The sequence below is a fragment of the Salvia hispanica genome, chromosome 6, assembly GCF_023119035.1.
Source record: "Salvia hispanica cultivar TCC Black 2014 chromosome 6, UniMelb_Shisp_WGS_1.0, whole genome shotgun sequence".
NCBI lineage: Eukaryota > Viridiplantae > Streptophyta > Magnoliopsida > Lamiales > Lamiaceae > Salvia > Salvia hispanica.
The window spans coordinates 1,228,789-1,252,620 of NC_062970.1; the positions used below are offsets into that span (position 1 = coordinate 1,228,789).

General features: G+C 38.0%; 2 protein-coding genes across 4 annotated transcripts in view; both read right to left on the reverse strand.

Annotated features, from left to right (window-relative positions):
- Positions 1-4,329: 4,329 nt before the first annotated feature.
- On the reverse strand, positions 4,330-18,238 carry LOC125194051 (probable disease resistance protein RXW24L). The gene is made up of 3 exons (XM_048092053.1): positions 17,114-18,238; positions 4,938-6,683; positions 4,330-4,841 (listed from the first exon to the last, which is right to left on the reverse strand). The coding sequence occupies exons 1-2, from the start codon at positions 18,108-18,110 to the stop codon at positions 4,954-4,956; spliced, it is 2,727 nt and encodes a 908-aa protein (XP_047948010.1). The 5' UTR covers positions 18,111-18,238; the 3' UTR covers positions 4,330-4,841; positions 4,938-4,953.
- A 1,423-nt stretch (positions 18,239-19,661) lies between these two features.
- Positions 19,662-23,832, reverse strand: part of LOC125194056 (protein CutA, chloroplastic-like) — a 16,901-nt gene continuing 12,730 nt past the window's right edge. Inside the window, exons 2-8 of one of the 3 annotated variants that reach the window (XM_048092058.1) lie at positions 23,047-23,323; positions 22,838-22,953; positions 22,230-22,292; positions 21,440-21,471; positions 21,199-21,293; positions 20,843-20,948; positions 19,662-19,841 (exon numbers count right to left, since the gene is read on the reverse strand). In XM_048092058.1, coding sequence (XP_047948015.1) covers positions 20,867-20,948; positions 21,199-21,293; positions 21,440-21,471; positions 22,230-22,292; positions 22,838-22,953; positions 23,047-23,276 — 618 coding nt within the window. In that variant the 5' untranslated portion in view covers positions 23,277-23,323 and the 3' untranslated portion in view covers positions 19,662-19,841; positions 20,843-20,866. Of the gene's footprint in view, positions 19,842-20,458; positions 20,949-21,198; positions 21,294-21,439; positions 21,472-22,229; positions 22,293-22,837; positions 22,954-23,046; positions 23,324-23,739; positions 23,787-23,832 lie in introns of those variants that run through there. The other 2 variants (XM_048092060.1, XM_048092057.1) reach the window with 2 other exon arrangements.

Consider the following 23,832-nt stretch of genomic DNA (forward strand, 5'->3'; position numbering starts at 1 on the left):
CAAAATCAGTAGAGATTGAGGAAGATAGAGAGAGAATGATCGGAAAATGCCACCATAGAGAAAAGTTACCTTAAATTGGTTGAAGAAATTCGATTTGGAGCTGAGCAAAGGACTAAAGGAGAGAGGTGAATAAGGTTAGGAATCCAATTTCATAGAGAAATTATTTTTTTTTCTTTTTTTCCAATTTAACTGTGTAGAATAATAAAAGAGAGGCGGCAATAAGAGCATCCACAATCCTCCTGCCACGTCATCCGGCAATAAAATTTCTCTTGCCACATCATTAGGACAAGCAATTGGATAAGTGATAGGCTAGCCACATCATCAGCACTATTTAAAAAACAATTAAATTTACGAAATTAAACACAAAATATATAATAAATTTACGACACATATACGGGAAAATGCAATAATTTCATTTAAATTAAAAAAAGTGCGTCATAAAAAAAATTACATAATTAAAAAAATACATAAAAAAAAACTATCGCCGTGCAGTCTTCCGCATCCACAACTCTTCAATTAAATCCTTTTGGAGTTGAATATGAGCATCCACTTGGCGCATGTCGGCATGTGCCTGGAAGCGGCCGGCTTCATCGTGAAGTACCCCCTTTCGTATGTTGGGGGTGGCCACGCCGTGGCTTGGACCGGCTTCATCGTCATTGGCCCAATTAGTCAGTTGTACACCTTCATCTTCGACTATCATGTTGTACATTATTGAAGCAGTGCAGTCGACATGCCACAAACGCGTTGGACCCTTAATTGCTGCCCATCGAGCCTGGAGCACACCAAATGCGCGCTCCATGTCCTTGCGCGCCGACTCTTGCCGTTCCGCAAAGTAGGCCTTCATTTCCTTATTTGCGCATTTGATCATCTTCACAAACACGGACCACCTAGGGTATATCTCATCCGCCAAGTAGTAGCCCATATCATGCCGGTTGCCGTTGGCGACAAAACTGATGGCCGGACCGACGCCCTGGCACTTCTCGTTGAAAAGGGGCAATGAGTTGAGGACGTTGAGGTCGTTGTTCGACCCGGTTACCCCAAAATACGCATGTCAAATCCACAGCCGGTAATCAGCTATGGCCTCGAGGATCATCGTAGGATTCTTTCCCTTATAGTCGGTGGTGTAGAACCCCTTCCAGGTAGCGGGACAGTTCTTTCACCCCCAATGCATACAATCTATGCTGCCTAACATCCCCGGAAACCCATGCTTTTCCTTTTCCCCGTTCATCTTCATCATATCGTGACAGTCTTGGGGGTTAGGGCTTCGAAGATACCCGTCCCCGAATATTTCAACGACGCCCTCACAAAAATTCTTCATACACTGCAGGCAGTCGTCTCACCTATGTGGAGGTACTCGTCCCATATGTCTGCCGCGCCTCCGTGGGCCAACTGCCTGATTGCCGCAGTGCACTTTTGAATAGCGGTGTGGCTGGGTCTACCAGCCGCATCTTGCCTGAAGCGGAAACACAGATATCAATGCTCCAAAGCGTCAACGATACGCTTAAATAGCGCCCTGCTCATCCTAAAACGCCGCCTGAAGAGGTTTTCCCCGAACCGCGGCTGCTCTGCGAAGTAGTTATCATATAACCGCTAATGTGCAGCTACGTGATCCTGAACAATCACTGCTTGGCGGTGGACAATGGGTCGAGGTCGAGGTACCGCCGGACGTGTAGGCCTCCAATGCTTCGTCTATTTGCCGTTCGTACTCCTCATCACTACTACAACTACTACCACCTGCGTTACTCATTTTACGTTGTTGCTCTTGTACAGAAATTAATAGAGAGAGAGATAGCTCGTTAACACAAGCGGTGCAAATGAAAATGACGTTCAAATCGCGTATATATAGTGTTCCGAAAATTAAAAAATAATAAAAATAAAAAATGCTCGCTGGCCGCTCGCCAGCCTACAGTGGCGGCGAGTGGATCGGCGAGTGCTTCGGCCAGCGCCCGAGAATCGGCGAGCGCTCGCCGATCTCTCGCTGTTTCAACGCTCGCCGGTTGCAATGGTTCGGCGAGCGGACTGGCCAGCGCCGAGAATCGGCTAGCCGGTCGCTCGCCGACCATTGTGGATGCTCTTAACTACATGATTAAATAAAAATGTATAGTTTTTAAATAGCCGTAGGTGGCTTTCCAATTTTCATCTATATAAAATTTGAACGAAGATATGTAGCAGTAATATTTTTTTTAATTATGTGATTTTTAACTTCATTTTGTCCAAACAATGAGTGTACATTCGTAATATTCTACTTATAAAATGAATTTCCATCTTCATTTGTAGCCCTCATCTACAATCCAAATTACTCTCTCATTAAGAGTCTCATTTCTTGACGTCACAAATTTTAAAAAATATTAAGAAAAATAGATGGGTCTCACTTGTATATAATAGTTTTAAATGAAATGTGAGTTGAATGACTAATAAATTAGTTGAAGGTGAGACCCTATTATCATTTATGATAAAGTGAATCGGGGCTCCTATTCGTGGATGGACTAAAATAGAAAAACGGGATTTCTATTCCGCATGGAGGGAGAAAATATTAAGAGTCTAAGTTGTCTGCGGATCTTTAAGCTGCAAAGCTTCGTATGCAATAGCTGTGATTCGAGTCAAATAGTCAGTTTCCATTCGATACTTCATGACCTACTTTAATATCAAGAACAAGCAATCAGGAAAAATCAATCACCACTATTATATTTGTTGTTAAAAAAACACATCCACCAACACTCATTTAATTGTGAGTATTAAACAAAAAAGAATGTTAGTATAAAATGTATAAGAAAAATGATTCGTAGAATATCATCAGCATATGTGAGTACATAAACAAATTCCGCAAAATGTTAGTACTATTAATAATTGAGCCAATAAAGCAAAGAGTGAACTGCGTAAATGGTATCTGATCTTTCACTTTCGCACATAAATGGTACCTGATCTTTATTTTATATCGTTTTTGGTAACCCTATGACAAAAATAACCCTAGGTACAAAACATGTGATTTTTTTGATATGGAAGATATTTTTGAAAATTTCAATTAAATAAAACCAAATATGTAATTATTTTTTCTTCCTTTTTTATTTCTTTTTTTCATCTTTAGTTTATTCTTCTTTCTTCTTTCTTCATTTTCTTCTTTCTTTTTAGTATTTTATCTTCCTTTCTTCTTTCTTTTTTCTTCGATTCATAGTTTATATTTCCTCTTTTTTCTTTTTCTTCTTTCTTTTTAATGTTTGATACATACATCTAATTGCATTCATAACATAAATCAATAATAAAACACCTAATTAAATTAATTATTTAAAGTAATTAAATTAATTGAATATTTTTAATTAAATTATTTATACTCATTATAGGCTTGAAACACCTAACTAAAAATATTTAACTCTTTATTATTACGAATACAATTCACAATTTTAAACTTTGATTAAGGCTATATTGATTAATCATAAATTTAATATAAAATTATTATTATTATTTATTAATTACTACTAGTTTTTACTTTTATAACAATAATATAATTATAGTAATTAAATATAATTACACCTATAATTATGATAATTATGATTAAGTATATTTAAATGATAATAAAAAATAAATAAATTATTTATTTATAACATCAAAATAATAATATTAATATTGATTTATAATAATAGTATAAAGAGTGAGGAGAATGAGAAGATATTATAATACCACTTTTGGTACTAGTTTTGTCTATACCTAAAATATCCTTTAGGATACAAATGAAAAAATGAATTTGTCTAAAGGGTATTTTGGGTATACTCCATCCGTCCCGCTTTAGGAGTCCCGGTTGATCAATTTTGGGTGTCCCGCTTTAGGAGTCCCGGTTGAGATAAATTAAAAAAAAAATGCCTGCAAAGTGTTAAAAGTGGGTCTCAACATCCACTACAACTAATAAAAAAGTATTAAAAGTGGGTCCCAACATCCACTACAACACTTATTTATTGGACAATCAATTAAAAGTGGGTCCCAACATCCATTACAATATTTATTTATTACACACTCAAACACTTTTTTCTTAAAACATGTGCCCGACTTAACCGGGACTCCTAAAGCGGGACGAAGGAGTATAAAACAAAGATCAGGTACCATTTTTGTGCAAAAGTGAAAGATCATGTACTATTATGTAGTTCACTCTAAAGCTTATAACATTCATTACGATCGTATCAAAGTTATATAGAGAATACAAAAGAAATTGCACAAGTAATGCTGATATGAACTACAATATAAAATCATCAAGAAAACATCAAGGAATTATACGTTATTTGATCCTAATTTAACATCTATAATCTTGAAAGAACAAAAAAGTCGATTAACATCACTTCATCCATGCATCCACAAAAAGTATATATAACAATGGCAGTATTTGTTGTCATAAAAAACACATCCAACCAACAAGAAAACAAATTGGTAGAATATACGATACAAGTCTTGACACATGCCGGAAAAAGTGAGAGTTTCGAGTTTGAAAAACATAAGCTGTTATTGCTCAATTGAAAATTTGAAATAACGGAAACAACAAGAGTCTTTTATAATGGAAAAACAAACCTAATCCTGTGTGGTTCGACTCTCGTAATCTGATCCGGGAAAGAACCACAAAGAAAACCCGGATGGAAATAAATCACTGACTCGATAACAAGACACAACATAGAGCGGATGTGTTGGAGCTGATGTAGGTGGCTCGTGGTGAGTCGGGAGGTGCGCTGGAGAGCCTTATTATTAATATGAGAGTACATAAAAAAAATCAAGAAAGTCTTATGGAGTATCAATTGAGGCAATAAATGCGAATAAGCAAGTGTAGAGAGCCTTCACTGGGAATCAAACTTTTGTTATCATCTGAAAAAGAAATAGCACAAGGTCAAGATCGTATATATATGGAGTAGCATTTAGTTATATATATGATGTATAGAATGTATGCTCACAAATTGATTACTTTGCTTCAACCACTGCTTATTCTTTGTAGACACTATCCATATCAATCTCCTTCTTGACAAATGGCCCATAGTCTTCTTCATTTACTCTCTCCATGAATTCTCTTGGCATATTCATGATATCCATCCGTCGAAGAGAGGAGGAGAATCTCAAACCATCTGGAACTTTCTCCAAATTGGGGCACCTAGTGATAAGCAAGGAAGTAAGTTTTGGCATTGCTCCTTCTTCCACTTCCCATTCCTTAAAATCGTGCAAATTCCATAATTGAAGCTCCTTGAGTCGTGGAAATGAATCTGAGTGGCAAGTTAATGTTTCTTCCATCTTGACTCCCTCTAACAATAGGTCTTGCAACATGGGATACTTGCCAAGGTCCTTCACATCTACCTTACCCTTGCAATTACATAGTATCAAAATAACTAAATTCTGACACATCTCTGGTTTGTAGTATGGAAAACTGCTACCTATATTGCAGCTCCATATGCTCAAACTGACCAACGAAGGTGACATCAACCCGTCATTCAAAACCTCTCTACCTTTCTCCGAACTGAAATCACATGAGTAAACTGAAAGGTGCCTCTCACGTAAGTGGCTGTTTATGTTGTTCAATACAATTGACATGCTATCCACATCCACATCATGAACTTCAACATGCATCTTCTGGAGACTAATCAATGTAGGGATATCTGCAATGCAAGTTGTCTCACTGTTGATCTCATCTAACGTCTCCAACTCTTGTAGCCCACCTAGTTTTAGTTTCTCCCCTCCAATCACTTCTATTCTGCGTTTGAGAAACAGATGCTTTAGTCTTTTCATCTTACATATCACATTTGGCAATTTAATATCAGGTGATACTCGCAAATCTAAGGTCTGCAAGTATGGCAGGCTGCATATGGACTTTGGTAGCTCTATCACATTAGAATCCCTCAAACTCAGATATCTTAAATGAATTAATTCACCTACATTGCTTGGTAATTTCCCCCCTTCAAACTCACAACCTTCTACCACAAATATCCTCAAGTATTCCGACATCTTAAAGTTAACCACACTCTCTTTGAAGCCCATGGTTGCTCTATGATAAAAATCCTTTTGGAGAAGAATAAAAGACCTAAGACCTTTTAGTTCCTTTAACCCCTCTATACTTGATACACTAAAGGGGTCATGACTGATGGCTATTCGAGTTGGTAAATGAATGTCGGTCAGATATTTGGAAGCATCAATGCGCATCAGAAACTGTTCCTTTTCTGCTCTAGAAGAACAGAGATCATGCATTAAATCATGAAGCCCACACGAATCAAATTTCTTAAGTGGAGTGTAGGTGTCAGCTTCATGCAGTTGAACCATACACCTCATACTAAGTTCTATTAGATATCTTTGAGCCACATCTCTTAGAGTCTCATTACCTTCTTTATCTTGGTAGGAAATGAAGCCTTCCGCCATCCACAATAAATACAGTCTCTCTGTATCAATCTTGTGATCCTCTGGAAAACATGCTAAATAGAGGAAGCATGGTTTCAGGTAATAAGGTAATGCATCGTAGCTCAACTCCAACACCTGATTTACTTTTTCATATTTTCCAACACCTTTTCCATGCTTCAAATGTGATTCCATGTTCAGATTTACCTCTACCCATTCTGTGTGTACTTTATTGCGCAAAATCCCTCCAATAACACAAATTGATAGCGGTAATCCTTCACACTTTGATACAATTTTTCTTCCAATATCTTCAAATGATTTTAAATCTGGGTCATCTGCCACAATATACAAAATAAGGCGAGGCATATATCTAAGTCAATCTTAGAAGGACACAAAATAACAATAAGAATAAAATTTAATAGTGCTCTAGAGAAATATCTAGACCTACCCGGCCTTACAAATTAAGATTCGTCAAATAAAAAGTTTAAAAATAGTGCACTAGATTTATTTATATTTTCTTCATTTTATTTGAGTATCTGTATCACTCTCCATTACTTTATTGAATTATATAAATATTCTCTCTTTTATTTTCGTGAAAATACCCTAAAAAGCTACTCTCTCATCTATTGTTTTATAAAACAAATTAATATCCATGTCACCGGTTTGATGGGAAAACCATGAAAGTTTTGTCAATTTTTGATAAATCCAGCAACTTGAAAATACAACGATTATATCAAAAGTTTGACATTTTTATTAATTGTCCATTAACATTGATTTTAAGGAGATTATGTATGAAGTGGAAGCCAAAATCCATGGCTTTATGTAGATTTGTTGATCATTTAAAAAAAGCCACCTATTTAAGTCTGAAAAAAATTAAATAGAGTAAGATTATGTTAGTGTTTTGGCTGAGCAATCATTGAAATACTTTGGAGGCCGAGAGCAAGAGGCAATTTTCATAGCTGTTGGCGGTTATAACCACTTGAGCTGAAGGATAACGGTGAGGGGGTGTTTTCAATGAGAAGCAGCACTACACACACGCTGATAGGATAAACCTCCTATCAGGCTGATCGGCGTTCATAGATCGGCGATCGATAAATATCTGTCGCGGGCGAGTGCCCGACTCGCCCGCCAAACAAGACGGTTTTCTCACTTTGCCAATGAACGATAAAATAATATTGATATTCTTGATTTCTTTCAAATGATTACAATGATTCCTATTTATAATGCTAAGAGCATCTCCAAGGAAAAGGGTAAATGGAGGGGTAAAGAGAAATAACTACCATATTCACCTCTTCTTCATAAAATTTTATGCTCCAATCAAAAGGATATTTGAGGAGGTATTATACATTTTTTCATTTTGAGAATGCATCTTTACCTCTTCTTGATAGAAAAAGGTAAAAAGTTATTTATTTATTTTTGTTTGTCTTTCAATTTACCTTCTTTCCTTGGAGTCCATTACTTTTTAAAAGGTATAATAACCTTTTTGAGAATTAGCTTCTCAACTTACCTTTCTCTTTTAGAGATGCTCTAATAAATAACTTAATGAACAATAAAAATAAAGATATGGAAAAGATATGTGAATCCCTAAAATATCTAAACAACATATGAAATATGCTCGTATCAACTCCCCAACGGTTGAAATCCACCTTATCCTCAAGGTGGGAACTTTGACACAATGAAGAGAGTCGAAAACATCAACTTTGGCGGGCTATTGGTGGTGTGATGTCGAGCTGCGGAAGTAGGGTTGTCTGGCGGCTAGAGCTCAGCGGACAGGCAGGACTCGGTGACATACTTGGATTTTACATGGTTTTAGAGGGTGGTTATGCATGAATTTGATCATATTTTGTCTATTATTGGACATGTTTATATCTACTTCTCTATTATGTTGGTATGTTGACCATTTTGTTAAGAATGTGTAGAAAAAGGTACAAAATATGTGGATGTGCAACACCTTGTTTTGAGACAATATTTACTGGAGATTTTGAAGTCCAATCAGCCCATAATGCATATCAATCTCTTCGTCTTCGAAAGAGCTTCGCGTGGGTATCTTGCACGCTCAATCGGAGTTCGGTAGAAGAAGTTATGGTCGTTACAAGAACACTGCGCTATCCAGAAACTTACAGGCGGTCGGGTGAATTTTTACACTGTAAATTCACCCAGTCTGGTACTGTAATTCTGCGCGAAAATGGCCAGAAAGGGGTCGAAAATGACCACCCGGCCGGGTACGCTATTTTAGCGTATTCTTTTGCCAAAAACGCGATTTTTGATGGGAGATTAAAGGGAAAACGCCTAGGGTTCACATTGATTCAACATCTACCGCCTCCAACACTCACACACACCCTCAAGAACACCTTTGAGAGAGAGAATTGAAGATTGAAGACTCAAGATCGGAAGATTGAAGACTTCATTCCATAGATTCGTTCCACAGGAGTTCTTAGTATCTATCTTTCATGTTTTTGTTCAGATTCCTTGTGTTAAACTTAGTTTTCTCCATGAACATGAGTAGCTAAACACCTTTTTGTAGAATTCTTGGTGAAGATGCATTAATTTCATAGTTTTTATCCAATTGATTTTGTTCTTACCTTGCTCTTGTAGTTATTTCATTATTCTTGGGTTTATTCATTTCAATTGCTTGATCACCACTTGATTGTGTAGGATTAATTAGATTAATCGGGAGATGAAATAATTAATCTGGAAATAAGAATAATTCACACCTTAATGCAATAAAACTCGGGAGAGTTAAGGTTTTGAGTGAGGTCTTTGACCTAATCAAACTTTTGGGAGTTAGGGGTTTTAGGATTAGAAGGGGACTTCAATCCTAGCACCTAATCTGCATAGTTTCTCACATCGGGAGGGGGTATAATCTATAATTGCGGTCGACTTAGTAACTCTAGAGACACCAAAAGGTAAGACAATTTGATTGGATAAGAGCTTGGAATTGTGCATCGGATCCTTGAATTCTACAATTTTCTCCATATATCTTTTCACTCTGTGTTTATTTGCTTTTCTTTATTTATTTGTTCATTATATGTTTTTCGTAGTGTTAGAACAAAACCAAACCTTTCCCAATTCTCTAGATAGTAGTCAACATTTGTCGTGGTAGTTAAGTTGATACAAATTAGTCTCTGTGGGATACGATACTCTTGCTTGCTAATTGCTACACTAGCCCCGTACACTTGCGGGTATCACTTGTGTTAAAATAAGTCGAGTCACTCGGCAACCAAATTTGGTGTTGTGCGCGGAACATCTTCCATCGGGCAGCGGAAGCAGCTTTGGTTCGAGAAGGTGGGAAGGCTTATCTAGTTGTTGTGCGCGAGTGGACTCCCGTCGGGCAACGACGTAGCTATGGTTCGATCGGTGTGGCTTGTTGCTGTGCGCGGTGGATTCCCATCGGGCAGCGATGTAGTTGTGATTCGATCGCTGTTTTGGAGGGTGAGCTCTCAATTAGAGCACCAATTTGATAGGATAAACCTCCTATCAGGCTGATCGACGTCCGTAGATCGGCGATCGATAAATATCTGTCACGGACGAATGTCCGACTCGCCCGTCAAGCAAGATGTGAATCCCTAAAATATCTAAACAAAATATGAAATATGCTCCTATCACACGCATTGATATACAAAAGGTGTGTGAGGGAATATTCAGAACTGGCAAAGGAGATCAGAGGAGAGGAAAGGAGATTTTCATCCATGTTAGAAGTGTGTTGTTCTTTTGATTAGATTCATATAGAAATCACTCTTGAGAGGTGAATGTTCCTCATACTTGTAATCTATAGCTAGCTACGATCTTGTAATCCATTTGGAGTGTGTCAAATCAATACAAAACCATCTCTTTGTCTGTGGATGTAGGCTTCGGCTGAACCACGTAAACTTGTAAAAAAGTTCTTGGGGAAGAATGATTTCGGATTATGGCATTTTTTTTTTCTGGATTATGGCAGTTGAAGATGAAAGCGATGCTAGTGCAGCAGGGTTTTGCCGATGTATTGAAATCCAAAGCTGAAGATCTTGATTCCAAAGAGAAGACAAAGAGGGATGAGATCCTCGAGAGAGCGCATGTGCGCTCATCCTGAATCTTGGAGACAAAGTGCTTAGGGAAGTTGCAAGGGAGACAACGGCTGCTGGCATTTGGGCAAAGTTGGAGTCATTGTATATGACAGTCTTTGATAAACTTCAAGTTGTGGATGAAAATGGGATAGAGGAACGTCTGGATTCATTCAACAAAACCATTGATGATCTTGAGAACATTGATGTAAAATTAGAGGATGAAGACAAGGCAATCATCTTGCTCAAAGATGCAATGCTTTATGGAAGGGAGACTTCTATAACCATGGAGGAAGTGCAGTCAACCTTGAAATGTAAAGAGCTTCAGAAGCAAGAGAGTAAGGTATCTGATCTAGTGGCAGAGAGAGCCCATTGTCAAGAGTGCAAACGGAAAGAAAAGAACTTCAAGAAAAAGACATTTGGATTAAAGCAGCATATCCTCAGAAAGCATGTTAGGGTCATGGGAAGGAGACTAGATCATGCCATTATTGTAAAAAACCTAGTTACCTTAAAAAGAACTATTTTCATGGAAAAGGAAGCAATCCGAGGAAGAGAATAGAAAGAATACATCAGATTTTGCAGAGGAATTAGAAGTTCCACCGGCCTTGAATGTGATGGAAAAGTCAGATGAACTCCCTTGGATCATGGATTCTGATGCAACTTCCATATGTGTCCAATCAAGAGCTGGTTCAGACTACATAATGGATCAGTCTTGCTGTGAAATAATCAGATTTGTAGCATCAGAGGAATTGGAAGCATAAGGCTCAGACTACATAATGGATCTGTTAGGCTGCTTACTGGAGTAAGGTTCATCCCAAATATCAGAAGAAACTTAATATCCCTTGGTGTTATAGATGCTAATGGCTATTCTTTCATGTCTTCAAATGGGGTTATGAATATAGTCAAGAATGGAAAAGTGATCATGATGGCATAAAGGAAAAGAAGTCTATATTATCTCATAGCAAATGTGGTTTCTAGGAATCTCAGTCTTGTGCAGAGCCTGGTTCTCAGAACTTGGCATCTCAGATTTGGACATCTAGGTGAAGCTGGAATAAGAGAATCAATGAAGAAAAATCTAATCAAGCTGGATAAGAGCATGTGCATCGGTGCTCGATGTAAAGGATGGTACTCGTGCCGTCGGCGTGGCAAGCAGCTGCTCACCGCTGTGCTCTTGCCGACGGCACGACCATTGAGCAGGGTGACGTGGCAGCTTCTGATTGGCCAACGACAATTCCGTTGGATATTTCTTTTTTTTTTTTAATCGAAAATAATACCAAAAATTGAAAAGTATATATTTTCGAATTTCCCAAAAATATATTCGTTTTATTACCATTTTATTTGTAAATTTTTTGAATTTTTTAAAAAAAGTTTTAATCTCAAAATCATCTATAAATACACACATTCATCCTCCATTTTTCACATCAAATTATCACTCACTCATATTTTTGCATATAAATTACCTACATCTTCCCGTCTCACTCAATGCTTCTCTAAATTCAAAAATGGATATTAACGATATCATTGCGGAAGCGGAGCGCGAAGAACAAGAATACCATCAACAATATCGTGCCACCTATGAAGCCTATGTCGCCGCTGCTACCCCCGCCCCTCCTCCTCGACCAACGAGATCAAATCGCCGCTACATCCCTCTGGGAGAGAGCCCACGAAAGGCTCGTTGCCGACTATTTTTCTGACGAGCCGCAGTTTCCGGCATATTATTTCCGGTGTCGTTTTCTCATGTCAAAACGGTTGTTTATGCGTATTGTCAATACGTTGTCTGACCGTGTTGAATACTTTCAATCACGTAGAGACGCAACCGGCCGACAAAGTCTCTCGGCGTTGCAGAAGTGTACTTGTGCCCTCCGACAACTTGCTACTGGGAAAATGGCTGACCTCTTCTTCGACGAGTATTTGCATGTGGGTGAGTCAACTGGAATCCTATGCCTCAAAAATATTTGCGCCAGCGTTCGTTCTGCTTTCGGTGAGGAATTTCTTCGGGCACCCACCACCGAAGATTGTCAACGGTTGCTTCCACGGATTTCCCGGTACGCTTGGCAGCATTGATTGCATGCATTGGAAGTGAAAGAATTGTCCGAATGCTTGGAGGGGGCAGCACTAAAGCAGCCACAAAGGCGGCGCCCAACGCTTATCCTTGAAGCGGTCGCCGACTACCGCCTATGGATTTAGCATACATATTTCGGTGTTGCTGGATCCAACAACGACTTGAATGTGCTCTATTATTCACCAATCTTCGATGATGTTTTGAATGGTGTAGCACCGGCGATCGACTTCACCATCAACAGAAATCCATACCACATGGGGTACTATCTCGCCGATGGTATCTGTCCAAGGTGACCGACTTTCGTGAAGACGCTCGGCAATCTGCAAGATCCGAAACAAGTTCTTTATTTGCAGCGTCAAGAGACTGCTCAAAAAAACGTTGAAAGAGCTTTTGGGGTCCATCAAGCCCGAATCAACATTGTGAAGATCCCGGCTCAGCTGTGGTACGCAAAAAATATTGCTGACATCATCATGTACACATGTATTATCTTACACAACATAATTATAGCCGATGAAGAACCGAGGGCGGCTAACTTTTACGACGAGGATGAAGCTGGAAGCTCAACTGCAATGTCTCCTCCCACACCGAGATGTGCATACGACGGTGCGCGAGAGGATCGAAACAAGACACACAATGCGCGCGATACCAAAACCCACATTGAGCTACAAGAAGACCTAATCCAACACATTTGGTTGAAATTTGGCCACGAGTAGTGCGTATTTTTAATCTTATGAATTTAATTATGTAATTTTTAATTTTTAGGATTTTAATTATGAAATTTTTAACTTTTAGGACTTTAATTATGAAATTTTTAATTTTTAGGATTTTAATTATGTAATTTTAAATTTTTTAGTAATTTGTAATAGTATTTCAGGCATTTTTAATGCGTTTTAATATTGTGGAAATGTTTTTATTTAAATTGAATAATAGAATGGTGGGACCCTTGAGCATGCTTTTGCGGAAGAGCATAGATGTGGTTGTTGTGCTCTTGCGAAATAGCAAGGAGTAAAAAATGAATAAAAGTGGGTCCGATCTCACTTCCATGCTTTTCCCAAAGAGCACGGATGTGGATGCTCTTTGCATTGTTTTAAGGCCTATATTTGATCTGTTTTTTGATCTGTTTTGAATGGCAAACTTGCAATCCATGTCTGTTTATTGAGCTTCTTGGAGTTATTAATCTAAGCCTGACAACCTTAGAGTATAATCTACTTTGTGCCGCATGGGCAATACCTGTATGACTCGCTCTAGTTGAATTTAAATTGCGCTAGGATATTGTAACCGTGTTTTTTATAAATGTTGAGTGAAATCCATCCCCGGAATTCCCTTGTTTCATCTATTTTCTCAAATAAAGTCAATTGTTTTCTGCTTCTCATTTAATTGTTTTCTTAACATGCTTTATTACTTTCTTAGTTACTTAGAAACCTCAATCTCGTATAGAAGCCTATTATTTGGTAGCCTTGTGAAATTATTCCATGTTTCAATATTCGCGTGCTTACCCTTAGCTATACTATATTGTTATACTAACAAGTAGTTGTAGTTCTAAAATTTAATGCATCAGATAATCAAAATGAATAGTTGTGAGCAGTGTGTGCTAGGAAAAAGCAAGGAGCTAGCATACTCAAAAGGGATTCATAGTTTAACTACAACACTGGATTATGCTCACAGTGACTCATGGGGCCAAGCTACACCAATCACAATGGGTGGAGGTAAATATTTCTTATCCATTATTGATAATTTCTCTAGGAAGCTATGAGTGTTCATCTTGATAGAAAGTCAGAAACATTTGTGAAGTTTAAGGAATGATGTAGAAAAGTAGAGGTAGAGAAGGGCTGCTCGTTGAGATGTTTGAACGCATGAAGGAATGAAAAGGCAATCCACAACAGAATGAGTTGCTGACGCATGAACGGGACCATTCTGGAGAGAGAGAGAGGTATGTGTTAGTTTGCTCTGGTCTACCTAAGAAGTTCTGGGGTAAGCTTGTTGTTGTTCTCATAAATAGAAGTCCTTCATCAGCAATATCTTTTGAAACCCTGACCAAAGATGGTATGGAAAAGATGGAGACTATTCAAATATGAGAATTTTTGGATGTATGTCTTATGTTCATATCCGACAAAGTAAGCTGGCACCAAGGGCTCTGAGATGTGCCATGATTGGCTATCAGAAGGGAGTCAAGGGATACAAGCTATGTGAATCAAATGGTCATTATCAGTAGAGATGTGCAATTTGAGAAAGATAGAATGCCATTTTTGGAAAAGAACCAAGCCAGTAAGGAGTCGAAACCTGAGAAATCCGTTCAAGTGGAGGTTTCAGGACCTGAGAGACCAGTTCACGTGGAGGTTTTAGGAACGGCTGGTGATTCTGAAACTGAGCAAGGGGCAACAATGGGTGAAGAAAATGAAGTAAGCAGTGCTTCAGAACACGAGGACAACCAACAGAATCTGGATAGCTACATGTTGGCAAGAGAGAGTTAGGAGGAGTCCAAAGCCATCATCAAGATATAGTGATCCTGAATATTTGTTGTATGTACTGTGTAGCTGAAAAACATGAGTATGGTGCCATCAAGTTTCACCAAATCTATGGAGTCAAATGAGATTAAGCAGTGCATGGGTGCAATGATTGAGGAAAAGTAGAGTCTCTAATCAAGAACAAAACTTGGATCTTAGTTAAGAAGCCTGTTGATCAGAGGCCAGTGGGTTGTAAGTGGATCTTTAAAAAAGTAGAGGCTGGAACAAAAATCTGATTCAAAGCAAGACTTGTAGCAAGGGGGTTCACTCAAGAAGAGTGCATTGACTATAATGAGTTCTTTTCCCTAGTAGTGAAGCATGCTCAGCTTGCAATGGCTGCACAAAGGGATTGGGAGTTGGAGCAGCTAGATTGTGAAAACGGCTTCCATGTATGGAGACATGGATGAAACCATATACATGGATTAACCAGAGGTTTCCTAATGCATGGGAGTGAGGATAAAGTCTGCCTTTATTTGAGAAATCCAAATATGATAGTTGTGTTTATTTCAAGAATAGGAATAAAGCAACTGTGGTATATCTACTATTGTATGTTGATGGTATCCTGATCTCTGGTCCAGACAATGAATTGCAAAAGATTAAAGAAATGCTTGGGAGTGGATTTGAGATAGAGGATCTAGGGTGTGTTCAAATGATCTTAGGCATGGATATATTGAGAAATTGACAAAATAAGACACTATGGTTGTCACAGAAGGATTGCATCAAGAAGGTGATACAAAAATTACAAATTGAGGGCAACAAAGGTGCATCAGTTCCTATTTCTCAATAATAGTTCAGATTTGTCAAAAGATTGGTGTCCAAGAAATGAGGCTGTAGAAAAGGAGATGAGTCAGATTCCCTATGCCAACATTGTTGAAAATGATGTACACAATGTAGCAAGCAGGTACATTGGTTGGCACTCTAATATATTATGAAGTATTTGAAGGGTCATGATGATCTGGGAATCGTGTTCAGATCAGAGGATATTAGTGAGGGGGATGCATTAATTGGTTTTCGTGACTCAGACTATGCAGCAATTCTGGACAACAAAAGATCTCAGTAAGGTTACATCTTCACTTTATTCAATTATGCAATAAGTTGGAAGTTTAGTTGGCTGAGTATATAGCCTTAGTTGAGGTTGTGAAGGAGAGCTACTGGTTAAAGGGGATCGTTGGTGATTTTAGTGTGAAGCAAGGAAGTGTGGCTATAAGATGTGCCAGTAACAGTGCCATTTGCTTGGCAAAGCACCGCACTTTCCACGAGCGCAGTAAGCACATTGACATAAGGCTGTATTTCATACGGGATAAAGTAGAAATGAAGAAGGTAAGGACATGCTCACAATGCTGCTGACATGCTCACAAAGGCTCCACCAAAGTCCAAGTTCAACTACTGCATGGAGTTGGTGGGCTTGGTCCGAAGTTGTTGAACAGTTGTATGGTGATGGAGGTTTGGTCTTAATTGTATGAAGAGTTGATAATCCAGGTGGAGGATTGGTTAGTGTTTTGGTAGATCAATCATGAGCCAAGAAGAGACTCGTGAAGCTTTTGAAATACAGGCCGTTGGAGGCCGAGAGCAAGAGGCAAGTTTTCATAGCCATTGGCGGTTATAACCACTTGAGCTGAAGGCTAACGGCTGCACTACACACTCGCATTGATATACAGAAGGTGTGTGAGGTGAGAGTCAGAATTAGCAAAGGAGATTAGTGGAGAGGAAGGGAGATTTTCATCCATGTTAGAGAGCCTTCGCCCCATACTTCAGTAGTCTCGTTGCACCTCCCTCATCCTAATTTCAACTCCTTGGGAATAGAGCGGAGAGTAAACAATGGACCGGACCCATCATATTGAAAAGAAAGTACTCCCACCGGTCCGTACACTGGCTAGAAGCCCCCAACGGGTTTCGTCGATCTTTAGACGGGGTTATTGCTTTCAAGAAGGCGAAAGAGATGATTTGAAAACAACCAAATTCAAAGTCTATCTTGATTTGGTCAAAAAAGTTAATCAAAAACCGAATGTTCACCCCTACTTCTAATTATCCTCTAAATTTCTAACAAAATAACGCATGAAACATCGACCAGCCAAACATATTCAAAAATGCAATATTCAGATGGAAAAGCCCTAAATTTTAACAAAATTATACAATGAAAACATGGTAAAACTTCTGACCTGGAGAAATATCTGCTACTTTTTGAAGTAAAGTCCAACCTTCGTCCTCTGTCAGAAATTCCAGCCTGTGAGGTTCGGATTGTTGATTAGCAATATCCTCATTACGAGTTGTGAGAATGACATCACAATTCAGCGGAAAAGCTTGCTTTATGATCTCCCAGTGAACATCTTCCCATATATCATCTATCACCACCAGACATTTCCTCTCCTTCAATAAACTTTGAATTCTTGTGACCAAATCCTCAACTTCCAAGACATCAACGTTTATGTCTTTGTCAAGTTGTTTCAAAATCTTGCCGAAAACGGCCTTATGTTCAAACTGTTGGGTGATGCAAACCCATGCTCGAGCATAAGATTGGAGGTCTGTGTGGTTGTAGACCTTTCTCGCAAGTGTAGTTTTTCCGAGACCACCCATCCCATATATCTTCACTACTCGTCTCCTTCTGGTTTCATCCTTCACCTTGGAGACCAAAAGCTGGATGTCTTTCTCCATGCCCACGAAATCATGCTCAACCTCATGAGCATACGTCTGTCTCAACAGACGCTGCTGCTCAGCTTCCTGCTTGGAATGAGATGATGAGCCTTGTTGATCCAACTCCGACTCTAACTTTTTAGCGAGTTGGTCCAGGGCAGGTATAATGTCGTAAGCCTCCTTCCCAACTTCGTGGACACTGTAACACTCACACATGATGCAAATGTACCTTTGAAATTTGTCCTTGAGGCTCCTCTGCCCTTCTTCCCTTTTGGATTCAACTTCAACAGCATATGTTTCAAGCAGATTCTCAGCTTTGAAAGCAAGATCTTTGAGCTGGGAAATGCACGTCTTTAGAGTGGGAGAATCACGTCTCTCTCTGTCTGCTTTCATCAGCAAAGCATGTATGCTTTCCAGATCTCGTTTAACTTTCTCAACATCACCGCCAACACTAAGCAAAAACTTAGTTTCTTCAACCAGCAAATCACGAAGGATTCCCAGAAACATATTCGCCAAATCTGCCATTATACTTTTTTTTTTGCTCTTCTTTTGATAGATTACATATTGTGTTATCTATGCAAGAGAGTTCCACATCAATGCAGAGAGCCAAACATGTTGATTTGAAATGAGAGTATAGCTGTGTGTAAGTCCCCGCAAGCTGGAAAGTTTGTTGAATAAAATGAGAGGATAGCAGCATTCACAATGTGATCCATGAGGATAATCAGTTTGTGGCTTTATTGATACTCCCCCGTCCACATTGATTGATACTCCCACCGTCCCTGAAGAATATGCACTATTTTCTTTTTCATCCGCCCCCAACAATACTTAAAGTTCATACTCTTTGGGGATAGAGGGAGTACCAATTTTCTTTTTCATGCATCCTCAAATTGATATCCTTATATTTTATTAATTTGATAATGGATTTTATACCACTAATATTTTTCACATATTTTTCATTATATTTCTCAAAATTTATGTCAAAATAGGAGATTGGAAAAAATATAAAATAAGAGAAATATTAATTAAACATACCACGTTCAAGTCAAGTGAAGTGGGACAACTTATTAAATTCAGATGAAAGGTACTTAGCGGAAGAATATAAAATGAGACGAAAATATTTAATTTAACATACAAAGTCACGTGAGGTGGGACAGCTTATTAAATTGAAACGATAGGTACTTAGCTGATAGATGTATCAATTATTTTCATGTAGAAAAATGGGTTTGATTATTTTACTGATATTAGAAAATCAAACATGACAGTATAGATTTCAATTATTCTACTCATTTTTGCAAATTTGTTCCTCCGAAATCCACTGCGCCGAATCTTGTGAGCGAATATTCTATTTATATGGAGTAGAAGAAAAAAGCGGAACTCTCTTAAATTTATTCATTCCTATGCACGTGATTTGATATATTTGTGCACATCTCAAATTGAACGAGGATCATATCCATTTGTATCAGATTTAGAATTCGATCAATGTGACTTCTGATCAAAATTTTATATTATGATTGTAATTTCGCTTCACATTTCATCCACGGGCTTAAAAAAAGAGATTTTATTTTGTGGGAAAAAACTTGCAATTTCATTATTTTCCATTTTGTTTTTGGGGTTATCGACAGCTTAATTATGCGTTCTGGAAAAAAGTCCAAAGTATTTGTGAATTTTTTTAATTTTGGTATTGCTTCATAATTCATTATTTTAAGACTACTATTTTAAATATTACTATTTATTTTTAATGTGTTATGTACTCCTTTCGTCCTCCATTAAGAGTCACACTTTTCCAGTTCGATCCGTCCCCAATTAAGAGTCACACTTTATTTTTACCATAAATGGTAGTAGGCCTCACATTCCACTAACACACTTCACTCACATTTTATTATAAAACCAATATAAAAAAGTGGGTCCCACATTTCACTAACTTTTTCAACTAACTTTTCTTTATATTTCTTAAAACCCGTGTCCGGTCAAACTGTGACTGCTAATGAGGTACAGAGGGAGTATTTATTACTATAAAATTGCATCACAATTCAAAAATTCTTTGTGAGTTGGTTAGTTAGTAAAAATGGATTCTAATAATTAAAGTAAAATTATAAATTAAGCACTTTAATTGACCAAATTTACCAGGTAAAAGACTTACATGCTCTTAATGGCTATAAGGGCATTAGCAATATAGAGCTCTTCTCCGGAGCCCATATCAGAGCCTATCTTCATTTTTCCTGCCACGTCAGCATGCCGATCCCAGAGCCTATCTCCCTGCAATAGAGAGTCCATCCCAGAGCCTATCTCACAGCCTATCTCATTTCAATTTAAAAACTAAAAAAAACATAAATATCTAAATAATATAAATAAAATTACATAATAAATTCATTCTTCGATGTATTACAATATTGGAAAATAGAATACAACGAGAAATGAATTTAAATAAAACATCAGCCGCTCCGATTTCGAATTGTGGGTGAAATTAAACATTTCTAGTGAGAAAAAGTGAGAAAAATTGTGAAGTAATGGATGTGGGTGTGTGAAATGAAGAGGATTGAGGTATTTATATAGGAGAAGAAAATTTTAAAATTTATTTGAAATAAAATAGGAAAATCGGCTCCGCCATCGGCCCGAGCCTCCGCAATGGAGGCCTATCACGGGACGATGAGGAGCCGATAGGTGCATCGGCTTGGTGACCGGTGATGGCCGATTGGGGGGCCGATTCATCGGCTCTGGAAATCGGCCCCCATTGCGAATGCCCTAAGGGCAAAGTGGTCGATAGAAGCATCCAAATTGTGATTTTTTATTGTACAGGTACCTAAAATGCGATTTTTCTATTGGATATAAAAAAAGTGCTAACCTCATTTTCCGGATAACATAATTAAACTAGATACCCAAAAAAAATTTCGGAGTCATTTAATTGCAAACGGCTACTAAACAAGACACTTCGACCCAAACTAGATACCCAAAACATGATTCCAATGGTTGTTAAGCAATGTAGCCTCGTGTCGGAATTTTTGGCTTAATTGCAAACGGCTAGTCGGCTACTAAACAAGACACTTCTACCCCACGCCACTTCGATAACGATTTCAAACGTTTAGGGCCCAATTTTCAAAAAGTGAATGTTTTGGACTAAATTCATATTCCGACTATATGTATAGGACTAATATTAACCATGTTCATCACATATACGAGTTTATCCATGTTTTAGAGCATGCACAGGCGTAATCTGAGGCTAAGTATGCAAAGCAAGACTTATTTAATGCAGTCCAAACCGGTATGAGCGACTGCCTGTCATCTTAGTCCCGAGTACTGTTCTTAATCCACTCCAAATACTGGAGATTGCCACCGGTTATGGGTAAGGAAATCACCTCAGGCACGCTGTGGAAGAACAAATGAAACAAAAATTAAGAATACTAATTATAAATAGGGATGTGGCTTATGAAAATTATGCTAAAGTCTCAACTAGTGTCATTTCTATCAAATAGCTAACATGTACTGCCAGGTAAATCACTGCACTTTTAAGAGACAAATCTTCGAGATCCATATAAAAGATAAAGTAAAACTGAAAGCAGTTCAAATAATTGAATGACCAGATCTTCTGAGAAGCAAGACAAGGTAAACTACTCACTCATATTCATGATTTGCCTTGACATGCTCAGTTAAAGCCTCTAGAAGAGATTCCCTCGTCTTGATTATAAGCAGCTCTTCAGAGTCAGTTTGTATCTGTTTGCATGTCAAATAGAACCAAGACGTAAATTCTCTAAAACAACAACAAACTTTTGCATAGAGTCAGTAGCAGTGGCTTTATAGTACACTCAAACAACCCATCCTTGAGACACACACACACATAGAAATATGACCACATTTACCTCTCCTTTCCACTCATAAACTGATTCAACACCTGCATCGTGGAAAAAAGGTTATTTTTTGGCAGAGGCAGAAAATGTTCAGGCCAAAAATCCAGCTATGTGTTTCAAAGGCTAGACCAGCCCATGCATTTACTAAATGTGCACGGGAACGACTGCAAGTAAAAGAGGGCTGCGCCTGCCAGATATGCCAAGTTCTTTTTGGGACTCACAATTTTGGTGTCCTATCCATGTAAACTATTTTCTCCGAAAAAATAAGGTAAAATATTTGGGTTGGGCCAGAAATTGCCGACTCCAAGTATCACGTAAGAGAAGGCATTGCATGTCGAATGGGAACATGAAGATCCATAGGTAAATATTGAAGAACCATCTCTAATTATGAAGATCCCTAAGAAATTGATTGTTCAATTTATAAGGGGTTCAGAAACACAACTTTGAAAACACAATAAATTGCATAGGTAGCAGATTTTAGAACACCATATCAAAGATAAGAAAAGAGAGAAGCACTTTTTTCGTCTTTATTGGAAGATCAAGCAATGATAAGTATTGAAAACTATTTACCCCAAAATGCAACAATTCCAAGACTAGTTTAACATGTAAAGACTGTCATAGTTTATCAAATCAACAAGTAGGAGTTGAGAGTTATAATATCAAATGCTCATAACAGCTTAGCTACTAATGATCTACTGCAAGCTAAGATCTAAACTCAAGATTAGAATCCTTGAGAGACTACCTATTCTTCAATACAGTGAGAGTGCATTTTCATCTGTGTCCTAAATTGCAGAAATCTGACCTGGTATTCGGTTAACACACGCTGCGAGCCGCTCTTTGACTATGCTTTCAGCCAATTTTTTCCCTGCAAACAGATGAATACCCTATAAGTTTCCCTTTAAAAGTTATGATGGCTCAATAACAGGTAAACACATCACAAAGATATACTGTATGAAATAGTAAGCTTTTAGATGCCAATAACTTTTATTTGTAGATACATTAACTAAATACAACAAATATTTCCTCCAAGTTTAAGAAAAAAGATAGTTTTAAGCACTTTGCTCCTATACTACCACTGTCTCACTTCACAACCTCATATTATCATCAGGGAAACAATCCTTATCCTTTGTCTGTAACATAGCGTGTATTTAACAAAACTCCACTTGAATATATATATTTATGGATTTATTATAAGTAGAACTCTCCAAAACGGACATTTAGTTTCTATCACTTAAAATTATACATTAGTTTCCCCGAGATGTATCACTCTAAACTTGACCAACAGAAGCAATGAAAAACACTAGAAAAACTGTGAGAGAGCTATAAACTCAACATATGTAAACCACATAATACCCTGAAGTTCTACAAAGGCACAAACTAAACATAATAGACTATGAAACAGAAACAAACCTGCTTCCTTGTTTGGAACTGTAACATAGACAACAATGCTGGGTACAGTCGTCTTACTTGCTTCCATCCTTACAGTATGAAATTTCTTACTCTCAGACTGACTACCGAATTTCGTCCTGTTATTATTAAGTAAGCACGGACGTCAATCATTAGATTGGATAAAAACAATCCATTGAACAAGTAATGCAAATATCCAATCATCCAAGTACCGGAAGAGAGGGGCAAAAGGGAGAGACTGAGCACACCCTGTTCTCGAAGATAGAGAAACGGCACAGAGATTGGAGAGGCCAAAACTAAGAACACAAAAGGCACCCACCAGAGGGAGTCGCCTACGGACCACTGTGGAGGAGACAACGGAGGAGAGTCTTAGAGCCATGATGAGTATTTGCAATTTTGGTTTGTCTTTATGGAGTTCAGTTTTGCCTGATACCAAAACCATTTACCCCCACAATTTAGACCCCTAAGTAAAGAAAGCCAACACCATTACTCTATCTAGTTTATACAGATGACAAAAACAATTTCCATTTTCCAAGTAGCCAAACCACTTGCATTGTACTTAGTTTCATAGTATAATTTTTTTACTACTTTCTGAGATTGGTTATTCATCATCTATGCATAAATATTCCACTGCAGACGACTTCCTATCTCTAAACGATTCTCCATCTGAGGTTTCTTATAATCAAAACAGCAGTATAAGCTCAAATTTAATAGACAAATGATTAAAAAGGCTAAATCCTGAATAATTCAAAAGATAACTGCTGTAGAACCAACTAATAAGCTGTAATTACATGCTAACAAAACGAAATTGCCGCGCATGATACGATACCTAGCTCAAATTCAGAAGAGATTGGGGAAGATTGAGAGAGAGAATGATCGGAAAATGCCACCATAGAGAAAATTACCTTAAATTGGTTGAAGAAATTCGATTTGGAGCTGTGTAGAGGACTAAAGGAGAGAGATGGGAATAAGGTTAGGACTCAAATCAATTCCATAGA